The 18,295-nt window shown below is 46.4% G+C and overlaps 2 protein-coding genes across 3 annotated transcripts in view; both read right to left on the reverse strand.

Annotated features, from left to right (window-relative positions):
* LRGUK (leucine rich repeats and guanylate kinase domain containing) overlaps positions 1-7,702 on the reverse strand; it is a 39,202-nt gene extending 31,500 nt beyond the window's left edge. The window contains exons 1-4 of one of the 2 annotated variants that reach the window (XM_060687049.2): positions 7,335-7,702; positions 3,129-3,236; positions 2,122-2,203; positions 1,460-1,560 (exon numbers count right to left, since the gene is read on the reverse strand). In XM_060687049.2, coding sequence (XP_060543032.2) covers positions 1,460-1,560; positions 2,122-2,203; positions 3,129-3,236; positions 7,335-7,607 — 564 coding nt within the window. In that variant the 5' untranslated portion in view covers positions 7,608-7,702. The remainder of the gene's footprint in view (positions 1-1,459; positions 1,561-2,121; positions 2,204-3,128; positions 3,237-7,334) is intronic. The other variant, XM_060687050.2, reaches the window with a different exon arrangement.
* Positions 7,703-10,894: 3,192 nt separating this feature from the next.
* EXOC4 (exocyst complex component 4) overlaps positions 10,895-18,295 on the reverse strand; it is a 358,562-nt gene continuing 351,161 nt past the window's right edge. Inside the window, exon 18 of the mRNA XM_060687047.2 lies at positions 10,895-12,449. Within this exon, the coding sequence (XP_060543030.1) occupies positions 12,212-12,449 (238 nt within the window). The 3' untranslated portion in view covers positions 10,895-12,211. The remainder of the gene's footprint in view (positions 12,450-18,295) is intronic.

Below are 18,295 nucleotides of genomic sequence, written 5' to 3' on the forward strand. Positions count from 1 at the left end.
AAGCATAACTTTGCTAGCAATCCACTCCAAGATTAACACTAGACCAACAAATTAAGGATACCCTGATCAAACTACCAACTCAGACAAACGAACAGTAAACAACAGTCTAATTAAGGAATGACCAAGACCATTTCTAGCAACACTGACAGGGCAAGCCACCATTATATAAACAGAGAGCAAACCTCACTCCCTTCTAGCACTGATGATGTTACCTAGTTGGGTCATGAAATGTCTGCAAGAAAACAGCCAAGCTCAGAGAGCACCAAGGACCTCAAAGAACCTCCTCCTCCTCCTCCTCCCAACACTGATGAGGTTGTCTAGTTGGGTCATGAAACGTCTGCAAGAAAACCACCAAGCTCAGACAGCACCAAGGACCTCAAAGAACCTCCTCCTCCCAACACTGATGATGTTACCTAGTTGGGTCATGAAACGTCTGCAAGAAAACCACCAAGCTCAGAGAGCACCAAGGACCTCAAAGAACCTCTTCCTCCTCCTCCTCCCAACACTGATGATGTTATCTAGTTGGGTCATAAAACGTCTGCAAGAAAACCACCAAACTCAGAGAGCACCAAGGCCTCACTGTTCAACCCTGAGCTACAAATATTCTATTGCTGTCTTCTATCCTCATCACCATCATCCACTCAATTCAGGATAATTTGGAAAAACAAGAAAGAAAAGAAAAGAGAGAGAGAGAGAGAGAGAGAGAGGGAGGGAGGGAGGAAGGGAGGGGAAAAAAGGAAGGGGAGAAAGAGGGAGTGAGTGAGGGAGAAAGAATTCTACAAATTTCTATAAACGTTTTAAGTGTACTCAGTCTCAGCTGCAAAGATAAATGCAACCAATCTCTATGAAATAAATGAAAAATTCCACTTTCTCCATTTAGTGTCAAGTGCCAAGGAAATCAGGAGATCCAGGCAGTTCAAATGGGCCTAGAGATTGATTTGCAAGCTTAAGCTCTCTACAAGAATCTGAACTACTAACAGCCAATGGAAATTGGTGGTAGATAGAGAGTAGAAGGAATTCATAGGCCAGACTTAAATCTCTTGTGGGTACGAAGAGACTCATGACTAATGACTCATTTGACTCCTCCCTTGGCCTCAGCCTGATCATCATCTACATTTAGGTGGCTTGAACAAGGCAGTTTGACTGGCCGGGTAACTACAAGGGGGTTGAGCCAGATTCAAACCTCAGGCCCAGCTCTATTTTGCAACTCGAGCCGAGGTGGCACAGTGGTTAGAGTGCAGTACTGCAGCTACTTCAGCTGACTGCTAGTTCAGCAGATCAAATCTCACCAGGCTCAAGGTTGACTCAGCCTTCCATCCTTCCGAGGTGGGTAAAATGAGGACCCAGATTGTTGTATACTTAGTATACTGTCGATTGTTGTAAGCCGCCCAGAGTCCTCGGAGAGTGGGCGGCATAGAAATATGATTAATAAAAATAAATAAAATAATAATAAACTCACCTGGAGATTCTTCGGTGGCCGGAAGTCAAAATAGGTGGTTAGTACATTATGGGAGACATCCAGTTCTAACAGGTAAGGCATGTAACTGATGCAGGAGAGATCTAAAAAGAAAAATGAGATGAGGGATATAAAAGAAGATACGTGCAGCTCAGGCTGGTCTAATTTTAATTCTAGTTTTGGATTTGAACGGCCTTTGAATGTTGCATGTAAATAGCTAAGCTATTCAGGTAGTCCTTGACTTACGGCCACAGTTGAGCCCCAAATTTCTGAAACATTTGCTAAGTGAGTTTTGCCCCATGTTTATGACCTTTTTTTTGCCACAATTGTTAAATGAATCACCGTTAAGTTGGGAACACGGCTGTTAAGTGAATCGAGATTTTCCCCCCTTGACTTTGCTTGTCCGAAGGTTGCAAAACGGGGATCACGTGTCCCCAGGACGCTGCAAACCGTCATAAATACGAGTCAGTTGCCAAGCGTTTGAACGTCGATTGCATTGACCCTGGGGAGGCTGCAAAGGTCGTAAGTGTGAGACACGGTTATCAGTCCCTTTTTTTCAGTGCCATTATAACTTCGAATGGTGGCTAAATGAATGGCCGTAAGTTGAGGACTACCTGTACCGTGGCTGACCGCTTCGAGGGTCAGTAGCCGTGGAGCTCACGTACCGCTGATTTTATTGTAGGAAAGGTTGAGTTTTTCGAGATGGATGTATTTGTAAAGAATATGGACGTCACTCAAAAGACGATCCTGCGGGAATAAAAAGGGAGAGAGCCAGGGGTCAGAAGGTCTTTCTCCTGGTAGGTCTCCTGGAGAACTTCTGCCTGAGACCCTGATGACTCACCCACCGAGTTCAAAATCCTGCTCTCAGTGGAAAGACCTCGGAATGGTCAGGTGCCTCCTGCAGGGTTTCAATGGGAGGACCTTGCCAACATCTCAGTGATATAAGGCAGGGGTGAAATGTTCTCGGTTCGGACTGGATCGCCCGATCCGGTAGCGATGGCGGCGGGTGGTTCGGAGAACCGGTAGCAAAAATCCCTGCCCCCCCCTCCACCCATGCCCAGCTGAGCCGCGCGATCATCAGAGGCTTTTTTTTTTTTTTTTTACTTTTAAAAGCGTTTTTTCTACAACCTCTTCGGCTGAAGAGGTTGTAGAAAAAATGCTTTTAAAAGGTTAAAAAAAAAGCCTCTGATGATCGCGCGGCTCAGCTGGGATCGTCAAAGCCTTTTAAAAGCATTTTTTTTTACAACCTCTTGGGCCGAAGAAGTTGTAGAAAAAATGCTTTTAAAAGTAAAAAAAAAGCTTCTGATGATCCCAGCTGAGCCGCGCGAACATCAGAGGCAAAAAAAAGATTGCGCGCCACAGCTGATTGATTCCTCGCCCGCTGTTCTACTCACCACATGCCTCTTTTTGGTGTGCACTGCACACGAGCACCTTGCATTGGGTGCGTGGTACACACTGCACATGCGCAGCCAGCAAACTGGTAGTAAACCGGTTCAGATTTCACCGCTGGTCAGGGGTTCTCCAACTTTGGCGACTTTAAGCCTGGAGGACTTCAACTCCCAAAGCTGGCTGGGGAATTCTGGGAATTGAAGTCCTCCAGGCTTAAAGTTGCCAAGGTTGGAGACCTCTGATCTAGGGGACAATGCTGCGAAGGAAGTTTTCCTAAACTCACCGAAAGTGACAGGTGAAGGTAGACACGCTCCGTGCCAGAGGCGGAATGGCCCAAGGTGTGGAGGGCTTCGGCAATGGTAGCTTCGGTCAACATACCGTCAAACAACACCTGCACGTATGCCAGAGAGAAAGAGAAACAGAGGAAGACACAGTGGGGCAGAGCGAAAATAATCCAAATGCAAGGTTTATCGCTTGTAGCTTGGTGAGGGATGCCCAGCAGAGGGCAGCCTTCTCTCTTGTGTATTATTATTATTATTATTATTAATATTAATATTATTATTATTGATCATCACACAGCCAGCCAGATGTTCGGCCTGGGTTTGGCATCTCTGTCCACCTATCGAGTCCTTACCAAGGACCTGTGCTAGGCAAATCTGGATGTTTGACAGTGTTACAGATATTTGTCGCAGGACGGAAGCTGTTCCAAGTATATTATATTATTATTGTTGCTATTGTTATTATTGCTGTTATAATTAAATAATAATTAAATTAATAATTAAATTTATACGTTACCCATCTCACATTCACCTGGCTCCACATAGGAAACTTCCCAAAAATTCTCTCCCGTAAATATCCCAATAAGAGCCCCCTCCTCAGTTCTTGTAATGCCCTGCATAGAGGCACCTTTCCAAAAACCTCCCCCCCAAGTCTCCTCAGAAGCCCCCCTCCCCAATTTCGGTAATGCCCCATATAGGGGCGCCCTTCCAAAAGCCCCTCCCGTAAATCCCTTAATAAGAGCCCCCATCCCCAATTCCCATAATGTCCCGTATAGGGGCACCCTTCCAAAAGCCCCTATAGTCCTGTAAATCTCTTAATAAGAGCCCACTCAATTCCCGTAATACTCCACATAGAGGAATCTTTCCAAAAGCCCCTCCCGTAAATCCCTTAATAAGAGCCCCTCCCCAATTCCCATAATGCTCCATATAGGGGCACCCTTCCAAAAAAACCCTCCCGTAAATACCTTAATAAGAGCCCACTCCTCAATTCCCATAATACTCCACATAGAGGAACCTTTCCAAAAGCCCCTCCCGTAAATCCCTTAATAAGAACCCCTCCCCAATTCCCATAATACTCTACATAGAGGAACCTTTCCAAAAGCCCCTCCCGTAAATCTCTTAATAAGAGCCCACTCCTAAATTCCCGTAATACTCCACATAGAGGAATCTTTCCAAAAGCCCCTCCCGTAAATCCCTTAATAAGAGCCCCTCCCCAATTCCCATAATGCTCCATATAGGGGCACCCTTCCAAAAAAACCCTCCCGTAAATACCTTAATAAGAGCCCACTCCTCAATTCCCGTAATACTCCACATAGAGGAACCTTTCCAAAAGCCCCTCCCGTAAATACCTTAATAAGAGCCCACTCCTCAATTCCCATAATACTCTACATAGAGGAACCTTTCCAAAAGCTCCTCCCGTAAATACCTTAATAAGAGCCCACTCCTCAATTCCCGTAATACTCCACATAGAGGAACCTTTCCAAAAGCCCCTCCCGTAAATCTCTTAATAAGAGCCCACTCCTAAATTCCCATAATGCTCCATATAGGGGCGCCCTTCCAAAAGCCCCTCCCGTAAATACCTTAGTAAGAGCCCACTCCTCAATTCCCATAATATTCTACATAGAGGAACCTTTCCAAAAGCTCCTCCCGTAAATACCTTAATAAGAGCCCACTCCTCAATTCCCGTAATACTCCACATAGAGGAACCTTTCCAAAAGCCCGTCCCGTAAATACCTTAATAAGAGCCCACTCCTCAATTCCCGTAATACTCCACATAGAGGAACCTTTCCAAAAGCCCCTCCCGTAAATCTCTTAATAAGAGCCCACTCCTCAATTCCCATAATACTCCACATAGAGGAACCTTTCCAAAAGCCCCTCCCGTAAATCCCTTAATAAGAACCCCTCCCCAATTCCCATAATACTCTACATAGAGGAACCTTTCCAAAAGCCCCTCCCGTAAATCTCTTAATAAGAGCCCACTCCTAAATTCCCGTACTACTCCACATAGAGGAATCTTTCCAAAAGCCCCTCCCGTAAATCCCTTAATAAGAGCCCCTCCCCAATTCCCATAATGCTCCATATAGGGGCACCCTTCCAAAAAAACCCTCCCGTAAATACCTTAATAAGAGCCCACTCCTCAATTCCCGTAATACTCCACATAGAGGAACCTTTCCAAAAGCCCCTCCCGTAAATACCTTAATAAGAGCCCACTCCTCAATTCCCATAATACTCTACATAGAGGAACCTTTCCAAAAGCTCCTCCCGTAAATACCTTAATAAGAGCCCACTCCTCAATTCCCGTAATACTCCACATAGAGGAACCTTTCCAAAAGCCCCTCCCGTAAATCTCTTAATAAGAGCCCCTCCCCAATTCCCATAATGCTCCATATAGGGGCGCCCTTCCAAAAGCCCCTCCCGTAAATACCTTAGTAAGAGCCCACTCCTCAATTCCCGTAATACTCCACATAGAGGAACCTTTCCAAAAGCCCCTCCCGTAAATCTCTTAATAAGAGCCCACTCCTCAATTCCCGTAATACTCCACATAGAGGAATCTTTCCAAAAGCCCCTCCCGTAAATCCCTTAATAAGAGCCCCTCCCCAATTCCCATAATGCTCCATATAGGGGCGCCCTTCCAAAAGCCCCTCCCGTAAATACCTTAGTAAGAGCCCACTCCTCAATTCCCGTAATACTCTACATAGAGGAACCTTTCCAAAAGCCTGTTCCGTAAATACCTTAATAAGAGCCCACTCCTCAATTCCCGTAATACTCTACATAGAGGAACCTTTCCAAAAGCCCCTCCCGTAAATCCCTTAATAAGAGCCCCTCCCCAATTCCCATAATGCTCCATATAGGGGCGCCCTTCCAAAAGCCCCTCCCGTAAATACCTTAGTAAGAGCCCACTCCTCAATTCCCGTAATACTCTACATAGAGGAACCTTTCCAAAAGCCCCTCCCGTAAATACCTTAATAAGAGCCCCTCCCCAATTCCCATAATACTCTACATAGAGGAACCTTTCCAAAAGCCTGTTCCGTAAATACCTTAATAAGAGCCCACTCCTCAATTCCCGTAATACTCTACATAGAGGAACCTTTCCAAAAGCCCCTCCCGTAAATCCCTTAATAAGAGCCCCTCCCCAATTCCCATAATGCTCCATATAGGGGCGCCCTTCCAAAAGCCTGTCCCGTAAATACCTTAATAAGAGCCCACTCCTCAATTCCCGTAATACTCTACATAGAGGAACCTTTCCAAAAGCCCCTCCCGTAAATACCTTAATAAGAGCCCACTCCTAAATTCCCATAATGCTCCATATAGGGGCGCCCTTCCAAAAGCCCCTCCCGTAAATACCTTAGTAAGAGCCCACTCCTCAATTCCCGTAATACTCCACATAGAGGAACCTTTCCAAAAGCCCCTCCCGTAAATCTCTTAATAAGAGCCCACTCCTCAATTCCCGTAATACTCCACATAGAGGAATCTTTCCAAAAGCCCCTCCCGTAAATCCCTTAATAAGAGCCCCTCCCCAATTCCCATAATGCTCCATATAGGGGCGCCCTTCCAAAAGCCCCTCCCGTAAATACCTTAGTAAGAGCCCACTCCTCAATTCCCGTAATACTCTACATAGAGGAACCTTTCCAAAAGCCCCTCCCGTAAATACCTTAATAAGAGCCCCTCCCCAATTCCCATAATACTCTACATAGAGGAACCTTTCCAAAAGCCTGTTCCGTAAATACCTTAATAAGAGCCCACTCCTCAATTCCCGTAATACTCTACATAGAGGAACCTTTCCAAAAGCCTGTTCCGTAAATACCTTAGTAAGAGCCCACTCCTCAATTCCCGTAATACTCTACATAGAGGAACCTTTCCAAAAGCCCCTCCCGTAAATCCCTTAATAAGAGCCCCTCCCCAATTCCCATAATGCTCCATATAGGGGCGCCCTTCCAAAAGCCTGTCCCGTAAATACCTTAATAAGAGCCCACTCCTCAATTCCCGTAATACTCTACATAGAGGAACCTTTCCAAAAGCCCCTCCCGTAAATACCTTAATAAGAGCCCACTCCTAAATTCCCATAATGCTCCATATAGGGGCGCCCTTCCAAAAGCCCCAATGAGAGCCCCCTCCTCGTTACCGTAATGCCTTCGCGCAGGCAAAACTCCCCCCCAGCCCCCTCCCGTAAATCCCCTAATAGCGCCCCCCACCACCGCCAGCGGCCGCACCTCCTCCATGAGCTCCGGCTCGGGCTCCGACTCGGTGGACTCCTCCTCCTCCTCCTCCTCCTCTTCGCTCTCCGTCAGCTCCTCCTCCTGTCCCCGGGAGAGCCGCTCATCTTGGCCGGCGCGGAGGAGCGAGAAGGTGACGGAAGGCGCCGCCACCCAGGACCGCGTCAGCGCCATGCGGTCCTCCAGGGAGGCGTGGCTGAGGTCTCGCCACGACTGGCTGCTCGGCGTCGACAGCGGCGACGGAGAACGGGGCGGCGGAGGCCGAGACATCTCCGCGGCTAACCTTCACAGCGCCGCGCCGGCTTCGCCTCTCAGGGGCGGAGCGCCGCCATCTTGTTGGCGGGCCCGTTGCCCGGCAACGCCAAAGGGGGGGAAAATGAGGGCGGGCTGGCGGGCGCTGCCGACGTTACGTCATCGCCGACGCGACCGCGCGTAGGGCCACGGCGCGCGTCGCCGCGCGGGGAGTGACGGGAAGTGTAGTTCGGGCCGGCTTTAATGTTTATTTGGGGCCTGGTTTATATATTCAGTTTATTGGCCGCCTATTTCAAGCACGAGGCGGCTTCTGGGAGGCTTTGGCCTTCTATATTAAGTGTTTTTTTTTTCAACCTGGGCTTCAAGAGGGGGTGGACTTCAACTCCCAGAATCCCCCAGCCAGCAACGCTGGCTGGGGGAATTCTGGGAGTTGAAGTCCACCCCCTCTTGAAGTGCCTCAGGTTGAAAAATGCTAATATTTGAGGCATTCTGGGAGTTGAAGTCCACCCTCTTCAGTGCCTCAGGTTGAAAAAAAATGCTAATATTTGAGCATTTAATACTGGAGCAGAGAGATCCTGATGGATGATCTCTGGGTGCCCCGATTTCCCTGCCCTGCATACAAAGGCTGTTCTTATTCCCCCCCCCCAAACAGTCACCTCTGTGTTGCCAGCCCTTTGAGGTAGGCCACGTCACCCTGCCTGAGAAATACCGTCGTATGGATTCAGGCTGGGATCTAGATACTCCTGGGTTTGCAATTATTCCGTTTCCTGACCATTCAAAGTTAACGACGGTACTGAAATCAAGTGACTTGTCTTGTGACCGTTTTTCACTCTTAACGACCGTGGCAGCATCCCTATGGTCACGTGATCAAAATTTGGACCCTTGGCAACTGGCTCGTATGTATCACCGATGCATTATCCCGAGGTCATCTGATCACCTTTTGCAACCGAAGTCACTCAACAGTTGTCTTTGCTTAGCAACGGAAATTTGGGATTCATTTATGGTTGTAAGTTGAGGACTATTTGTGTTTGGGAAAGCTGAGCCAAGTTTTCCCTTCCTGCCTCTTACACCACCGAGCATCAAGGAGGGCCAGTCTTGAGTTTCTTTCTCACCTGAGGCCATTGCTGGAGCCAAAGCAAGGAAGGGGTTCACCCTCTGGCATGTATCTATGACGCTTGCCGTGTCCCACGGTCCTGTGATTCCCTTTTACGACCTCCTGATAGTCAAAGGGGAAAGCCAGATTCACTTAACAACCGTCTCACTAACTTAACAACTGCGGGGATTCACTTAACACAGGTGGCAAAGAATGTTCGTAAAATGGGACAAAACTCACTTAACAAATGTCTCACTGAGCAACAGAAATTTTGAGCTCCATTGTGGTCATAAATCGAGGATTTACCTGTTATAGCACTAGTATAAAAGCACCGTATTTCAGAATATTCATAGCTCAGGGCAGAACTGTGGAGGCTTTTGCTGCTCTGTGAGCTTCGCTGCTTGCCTGAAGACGTTTCGCGACCCAGCTAGGTAACAGCTTCAATACTATGAAAGTTCAAGCAATTGGTTAAATTTCTGGAAGCAACGGATTTTAAGTATGTCTGATGCTGCGTTGGGGGGTACCCGGGTGTTAAAAACAACACGATATACTAAAGAAGCATCTTTCCTTCTAATGATGTTTATTAAATTACGATTCTTAAAAAAAAAAAAAATCAGGACATTTGGGGTGGGTGGGTGTGTGTTTCTTTGCTACACCAGAGCTGCATAGCTGCAACATTTTTTCTAAAATCAAATTTATTTGGTTTCAATTGCCTCCCCAACTGGACGGCTACACAGCTCAAAGGCCCTGGCTTGGCTGCAGAAGGAAACACCGAGGAAGAGGTCTTCCGTAAATGGCCCATTTTTAAAAGATCCCGCTGAGATTTCCATCTGGACATGCTGGCTTCTGTAACCCAGAAAAAAAAGCCACCTCTAATCAAATTAACAGTTAGGCTGGCAAAACATCCGTGAAAGGCTTGAGCTGCTGTCCTGGTGGACATTTTATAAGAGAGAAGGAGAGAGAAGTTGGTCTCCCAAGGAGCTTCCTTGAATTTTGGAGAAAGCTGGCAGCCTGCCAGCTTAGGTTAATGAGCTCTCCACACCCTGAAGTGCTCCAGAGTTTATTTCCCACCATCTGGAAAAAAACAAACAAACAAACAAAAAAAAAAACAGCCCTTCCACTGGGATTTGCAAAGGTTCAGCCAAGAGAAAAGGTTATTAAAAACTTTAGGATTGGGAGGAGAAAAAAAAAAAAAATAAGATTCTTCCATCTGCTTGGCTGTGGCGGAGTAAAAACCGCGGCCCTTGGGTGCCTCTGTCTTGCTAACCCTTCGGATTGGTTGGCGCATGCCGTGCTGAAGATGGAGCGGGCTTTATTAGGGTGCAAATAAAAGGGGGCTTCGGTGGTCTCCGGAGCTTGATGGTTTTCTTGCAGTTGTTTCATTGCTTGAGCTAGGTAACATCGTTAGAACTAGAAGAGGTTGTATATAAACAGAGAGCAAACTTTACTCCCTTCTAGCACTGATGATGTTACCTAATTGGGTAATGAAACGTCTGCAAGAAAACAAACAGACAGCACCGAAGTAGCCACAGTCTTCCTCCTCCTCTCCACAAACCCCACTCCCTCCTAGCACTGATGATGTTACCTAGTTGGGTCTTAAAATATCTGCAACAAAACCACCAAGCTCAGAGAGCATCAAGGGCTCCTCATTTCAACCTGAGTTATCAGTATTTTCCTTTTTTTTTTTTTGGGTGCAAATAAGGCTATGGAAAATTATTCTTCTTCCTCTTCTTCCTCTCTGCAAACCCCATCCCTTCTAGCACTGAAAATGTTACCTAATTAGGTAATGAAATGTCTGCAAGAAAACAACCAAGCTCACAGAGCACTGAGGTCCGCACAGTCCTCCTCCTCTCTACAAACCCCACTCCCTTATAGCACTGATGATGTTACCTCGTTGGGTGATGAAACGTCTGTAAGAAAACAACCAAGCTCAGAGAGCACCGAGGACTCCAGAGTCCTCCTCCCCTCACCTCTCTGCAAACGCCACTCCTTTCTAGCACTGATGGTGTTACCTAGTTGGGTGATGAAACTGCAATGATTCACTTTAACAACGGTGGCAAGAAAAGTCATAAAACGGGGCAAAACCCATTCAACAAATGTCTCACTTAGCAATAGAAATTTTGCTCTCAATTGTGGTCATAAGTTGAGGACTACCTGTAACCATCCAAAGAGATCATTGGCGCATCGAAGGAGCCCACAATGCAATCGTGAGGAGTTTCAAAATTATCTTTTAATTTTCCAGTTGAACGAAGAGGGAAAGCAAGGCAAGCAGGAGAGGGATGGAAGGTCCGGGATCAGATCAGATCAGGGAAAGTGATTTTTTTTTTTTGCTTTGCGTTCTCCAGGGAGACAATAGGCAGACAAGAACACGTGGACTACAATCAAAATTGCTGCTCCCTTCACATCCTCGAAAATATTTATAATAAAGCAAGGAAACCGCCCACCAAATTCTCAAAATCAGGGTCTTGGTTGATCCCAATTTTTTTTTTTTTTTACTCCAGTAGACAGAAGGGAGCATGATCAGATCTGAACTAGCTGTGATGGGATCCTGCGAAGCGAACGCCTGGGAATTTCTCCCCAACCTCCCTCTAGATTCCTTCAAATGTCACTGGTCACGTCGTGGGTTTGGATTGGCTCATCGTGACGATCCGGCATCCGCCATGCAAATATCTCGACTTCTGTTGGTCCCTCTTGCCAATCCTTCCTGGCAAAGTGGGGTCCTGAGAGACCGAGCCAATGTGATGCCATGCACAGTGCAAGCCAACGCAGCCTCTTCAAAGTGGTGTAAAATAAGAATAAAATAATGCTACTAAGTTCTAAAGCTAGCCGTAAGGACCCAAACTCTAGCAGAGATATATATATATCCTCAACACCATCGAGTGATTAAATGGAGCACAGTCCTGCGTGAAGATAATTGTGATAAATATTGAAAAGTAAACAAAATTCTGGAAAGAACACCTATTAATAACATGGCCCAATGATTAATACCCTTAACACAGGGGTGAAATGCTACCAGTTGTCCCCGGTTTAGGCAAACCGGGTGGTTTGGAAAAATCTCACATGATGCGCGCACACACTTCCGAACCGGTAGGGAAGATAAGTAGATTTCACCCCTGCCTTAACATCACTCTAGATGGGCCAGCCAGAAACCTGTCTGTAGGTGTGGAAGAGATTCCACTCCCCTTTTCGAGAGCTGAACCTTGGTTACAAACGGTTCCTCAACTTTTTTCCAATTCAGATCCTTCTGGATCAACGAGACAACCCTCCCCTTCCCCTTCCTCACCCTTATCCGCCCATCACAGCTCAAGAGAAGCAACGCCCTATAAATGGTAACCAATCCCCATTGACGTGCCACGGATTTAAGGACCCCAGCAAGCCATGGAGAAGATCTCCAACTCGCCCCGCTCCGCCCACCACCCCAGTGAAGAAGCTAAAGACTGGAATACCCAAATGTTACCCCATATAGAGACATTTCCCTTCGTTGCTTCTTCGGGCTGTGAAGGGATAGGGCTCCTGCTAGTAGACTAAGCTACACGGTGGTGATTTTCTTGTCCTTGGTGGCTTGCTTGATGGCGGCCTGCTCACAGATGATCTCTTTCAGGCGTTGCAATCTCATGTTTTGCGTGGTCTGGTCTCCCACGCCGGTCTGGCTGCGGTGGAGTAAGCTCAGGGCGTGGATGTACTCCAGCTCCGTGTACTTCACGCCTTGGTCCACCACCAGGTTCAGCAGCTCGTCCGCCGTGTTGTACAGCATCTCGTAATACTGCCTGCAAGGCAAAGACAGGATTTACGTCGTTCTCACATTGCTAAACTTTGCTATGGTCTTTTTATGTTTTCATTTTCTCCCCCTTTATTATTTCTCCCCCTTTATTCCCTATTATGGAAAGAGGTAACTCTTTCGATGTCCCTCCCCTTGAGCAGGAGCTCTTCAGCCTAGAAAGGTTAAGAGGGTGCTTTGGTTCTTGAAGTGGAGGAAAACGAAAGAGATAGGTGGACAAAAAAAAGACAGCGAAGTCTTCTACAAAAAAGGGGATGGGTTCGGTTGGGAGGCATTCGGAAGGGATGAGACGGGTTTGATTGGGATGGTTTAGGGTGGATTGGGATAGGATGAATTGGAATGGAATGGAATGGGTTGGGTTAGGTTAGAATGGGTTGGGATGGGTTAAGTTGGGATGGGTTGGGATGGGATAGGATATATTGGGATGGGTTGGGTTGGAATTAGATGCATTGGGATGGGATGCATTGAGTTCAGTTAGGATGAGTTGTGTTTGGGATGGGTTAAGTTGGGATGGGTTGGGTTGTGATGCATTGGGATGGGATGGGATGGGATGGATTGGGATGGGATAGGATATATTGGGATGGGTTGGGTTGGAATTAGATGCATTGGGATGGGATGCATTGAGTTCAGTTAGGATGAGTTGTGTTTGGGATGGGTTAAGTTGGGATGGGTTGGGTTGTGATGCATTGGGATGGGATGGGATGGGATGGATTGGGATGGGATAGGATATATTGGGATGGGTTGGGTTGGAATTAGATGCATTGGGATAGGATGTGTTGAGTTCAGTTAGGATGGGTTGGGTTGGGATGGGATGGGTTAAGTTGGGTTGGATTGTGATGCATTGGGATGGGATGAGTTAGGTTGGGATGGGATAGGATATATTGGGATGTGTTGGTCGGGATGAGATGCACTGAGATGAGATAGGTTGGGTTGGAATTAGATGCATTTTGAGGGGATGCGTTGAGTTCAGTTAGGATGGAGTGGGATGGGTTAAGTTGGGATGGGATGGGTTAAGATGCATTGGGATGGGATGGGATGGGTTGGGTTGGGATGGGATAGGATATGTTGGGATGGGTTGGTTGGGATGACATGCATTGAGATGAGATAGGTTGGGGTTGGAATTAGATACATTGGGATGGGATGCGTTGAGTTCAGTTAGGATGGATTAAGTTGGGATGGGTTGGGATGGGATAGGATATGTTGGGATTGGTTGGTTGGGATGAGATACATTGAGATGAGATAGGTTGGGTGTCAGGTTTCAATGTTGTCTCAAATAAAATAAATTGCATTTCCAAACAGATAATCTTTGAAGAAATCTTTCATTTTATTAAGCATGACAACCTGTCCCCGATTGTGGCGTAGCCAACTCTGACTTCCTGACCCCAAACCTTCCCTTTCCGTTCCCCAATTCTCTGCGTCTCATTGGCCCTCTTCCAAATCACTCTCCCCATATCTACTACTTAAGCTCCCAAGAATGTCCCCCCTCCCATCTCATCTCCTAGGGGATATTATCTTCAGGGAAAATAAGTAGATGAGAAGTCAAGCGTCCTTTTACCAGCTGCCCCCTCTTCTCCTTCTTATGTCAGCACTAGAGTAAATGCAGGTTGAAGTGCTGACATCGGGTTGGAATTAAATGCATTGGGATGGGATGAAATGAATCAGGATGGGATAGGTTGGGTCGGGTTGGATGCATTGGGATGGGATGGAATGAACTGAGATGGGATCATTTGAGTTGGGATGAGAGGGGAGGGGTAGCAGCCTTCTGTCCAAAACATTTCTGCAGCCAAGGCTGACCATGGAGGAGAAGAGGGTTTTCTGAAGTCTACAGATTGTCCTTGGTTGAAAGAGTCTGAGGTCAGAAAGGATTGGCTCTCCCTGCTTTGGGTCAAGCTGCCTGGCCTTCTTCCTTGCCCAGAGGTCAAGCTCCCTCCCTTTCAGGACTTACAGTATCTGTCAGTCCTGGGAAGATCAGATGATTTTTAATTAAAATAAACCGCCACTATCCAAGGAAGGAAGCGGCGTCCCTTTTGAGCTGCCTGCAATTAAAAAACTCCCTCTTGCTTGGCCTGTTCTACGCCTTTGGCCAGTCGGCCGATGTTTGGGAAATGATTTGTTTGATTAAGTGTTGGGCTCGGTGTGTTTGCCTCCCTTGTCGGGGAAATGGATGAATAAATATTGATCAGGAGGGCTTCCTGTGTTCTTTTGCCAAAGCAATTCGATGTGGCCAGTACTCCCGATGTTATCAAATAATGAAATATGGACGAGTTAGTCAAATCCTCCCTGTAGCCCCACTGTCTTTCACAGGTTTTTGCCTACAGCGGTCGAAAAATATTCTGTCTAGTTGTTTGGGAGAAGAGATATGGCCGGATATAATTTGGCAGGAAATGCAGCTTGATTCAATGCCGAGGAGAATTCTTACCAAGCTGGGCTCCGTTTTCTCCTGTCCACGCTTCAGTGAAACTGGCAAGGACCATACAGGTAAGTCCTCGACTTACAAAGTCGACTTCCGACTTCGAAGTTGGAAAAAAAGTGACTTCTGACTGTTTTTCACACTTATGACCGTTGCAGCATGTGATTTGCGTTCGGATGCTTGACAACTGGTTCATATTTTGGGACCTGACCAGCAAAGTCAACGGAGAAGCCAGATTCACTTAACAACGGTGTTACTCATTTAACAACTGCAGTGATTCACTTAACAAGCGTGGTGAGAAAATTCGTAGAAATGCGGTCCAACTCACTGAAGAAATTTCTCACTTAGCAACATAAATTTGGGGCTCAATTGTGGTCGTAAGTCGAGGACTACCAGCACGTGATTCGGTCCTGGTTGTATCACAGTGGTTACCGCTACTGTTCACTAGGGGGCGCCATAGTTCTGCCCCACAATTACCAATCCATAAAATTCTTGGGACTCCAACATAAAGCCTTATAAAGCCGTAGTAAGGCCACACCTGGAATTCTGCATCCAGTTTTGGTCACCATATTAGAAAAGAGATGTTGGGACTTTGGAAAAAGTTCAGAGAAAAGCATCTAAGATGATCAAAGGCCTGGAGACTAAAACATATGAGGGACGGTTGCGGGAATTGGCTATGGCTAGCCTAGGCGAGGGAAGGACTAAGGGTGACATCATAGCAGTCTCCCAGTATTTGTTCTGCCCCAGCTACGGACCCCAAAGAACGCAGCACACACAAAGTCTGTACCAAACTGAAATTTACTAAAATAACTCAGTCTCTTCCAAAGAAAGGCTGTTAATAAACTTTCTTAACAGCCTACAAGAAACCAAAGATAAAGTAATCACAATCTTACTAAGGTTGGCAGAAAGCCCGGAAGCAATTTGCAGAGAATCCAGACGCGAAGGAGAATGAACTAAAGTTGTTCCCTACAAATTGCTTCAGTCGGTGTTCCTCCTTAAATAGGCTAAGAGAGTGGCCAATTAGCCCCAAGCCTTACTCTCGAGGAGACCTCCTCCTGAGGAGCCACTCCTGCCTTTTGGCAGCTCTGCGCGCCCGTGCATTGAGAAGAGGCTCCTCCTCTTCGTCCTCTTCACTTAAGGGAGCTTCTGGAGGTTCTGAAGGCCCTGGCTGAATCCCCGCCTCTGGCACCACATCTTCTCCAGCCTCCTCATTGTCCGACTCGGGTGCCAGCTGCATAGGCTGCTGGCGCAGCCCCACACCAGCCTCCTCGCTGTCGGAATCAGCTACAATCCGCACAGGCCGCTGACGGGCCACAACAGTATTTGAGGGGCTGCCGCAAAGAAGAGGTGGGGTCAACTTATTTTCCCAAGCAACAGAAGGCAGGACAAGAAACAACGGATGGAAACCAATCAAGGATAGAAGCAACCTGGAATTAAGGAGAAACTTCCTAACAGGGAGGACAATTAACCAATGGAAACAACTTCCTCCAGAAGTTGTAGGTAATGGTAACAGTAGAGTTGGGAAGGGACCTTGGAGGTCATCTAGTCCAACCCCCTGCTCACGCAGGAGACCTACAGTATACTGGGGATTCGAACCGCCGACCTTTCTGATCAACAAACTCAGCGTCTCAGCCACTGAGCCACCTAGGGAGCCGCCTTGGTGCTCCATCAATGGAGCTTTTTAAGAAGAGACTGGACAGTGACTTGTCTGAAATGGTAAAGGGTCTTCAGTTTGAGCAGGGGGTTGGACTAGAAGACCTCCAAGGTCCCTTCCAGCTTTATTCTGAAGGATTCTTTGAACATCAGCTTGTCATGGTGCCTTGTGGTTTTGATTCTTGTTCACCACCCAGAATTCCTTCTGTTAGATGGGTGGCTATATAAGCTTGTTAAATAAACGATTAACTCTGAAAGTAACCGTGATTTGGAACACCTTACCCAGAAATCCAGAAAATCCTATTTTTTAAAGTGGAAAACAAATGAACAAATACATGCAGTGCTTATTGGTATTTTTTGGGGGGGGGGAGATGAGACGATCTTGAAAGTTCAGGGTAGAGAAAACGTATGATTTTAGCGGCAGATTTTAATGGAATAATCATAGGCGGAATGCGCGCCAAAAATAACATCGCTAATCACTTCCAAATCTTTTTCTTTTTCTTTTAAAAACGGTAGGATCGTTTTCTGGCTGGCTGTCAGATAGCCCTGCCATCCTCATGAAAAGATGGTTTTCTTTTCAAATTATATTTATTTGAAAAACGGATGTTTCTTCTATTTATAAAAAAAAAAAAAAGGAATCCAAAGTCCAGATTTGCGCAGATAACTGCAAGGAAGAGACAGACGGAAGGCTAGGCAGAAAACCGAAGCGATAAATAGGAGAGGAGAAAAACCGAGGCCATAGGTGGTGAATTACTTACAGAGATGAATCCTATAAGGTTTGGAGATTAAGGAACTCTGCAAATTATCAAATCTATTTTTTTTTCCTCCCCTCCCTAGAGATGGAAGGCGGATCACGATTAAGTCGAGAAAATCACCTTCGGGAAGCTTTGTTTTGTTTAGGGAGGTCCTGGGTTAGAGGTGAAAATTAGCATTTAAATGGAGACACGTCCTGATGGCACTCAAGGGAGAATTGTTTCATTGCGACCCGCCTCGCCAAATCAGGTTATTATTATTTTTATAATATCTCAGGGGGGTTTCTGGGAGGCCCCCGCTTGATCATTTCTCCCCACAAGAAGAAGGGAGGGGGATATCAACATTCACTCGTGTTTGCGTTGAGTAAAATATAAGGCTGTGTGGCCCAAGATTTGTGGGTCTCTGTTGTGTAAAATGAGGAAAGTCAGCGTCCAGATGGTGGTGTCACCTCATAACACTTCTCAAAGAACAGGTCAGAAAGCAAGAATCAATTTTTAGGACCTCATGGTCCATCTCTGCTTGGATTTGATGCCTTCTGGAGAAGTTTGTCTACAACTCAACTTAGAACTTGACTCCTTTCTCAATCTTGGCAACTTTTAAGAGTCCCTTCCAACTCTGTTATTCTATTTTTTCTAACTTTTTAGGTCAGAGAGCAAGAATCAATTTTTAGGACCTCACGGTCCATCTCTGCTTGGATTTGATGCCTTCTCGGGAAGTTTAAATACAACTCAACTTAGAACTTGACTCCTTCCTCAATCTTGGTAACTTTAAGAAGTCTGGACTTCAACTCCCAGAATTCCCCAGCCATAATGAACAGGGCTAGAGAGAACTTTTTAGGTCAAAGAGCAAAAATCAATTTTTAGGCCCTCATGGTCCATCTCTGCTTGGATTTGATGCCTTCTGGAGAAGTCTGAATACAACTCAATTTAGAACGTGACTCTTTTCTCAATCTTGGTAACTTTAAGAAGTCTGGACTTCAACTCCCAGAATTCCCCATGCTGGCCGGGGAATTCTGGGAA

This window comes from Pantherophis guttatus, chromosome 7, assembly GCF_059756535.1.
Source record: "Pantherophis guttatus breed Tessera chromosome 7, ASM5975653v1, whole genome shotgun sequence".
Classification (NCBI taxonomy): domain Eukaryota; kingdom Metazoa; phylum Chordata; class Lepidosauria; order Squamata; family Colubridae; genus Pantherophis; species Pantherophis guttatus.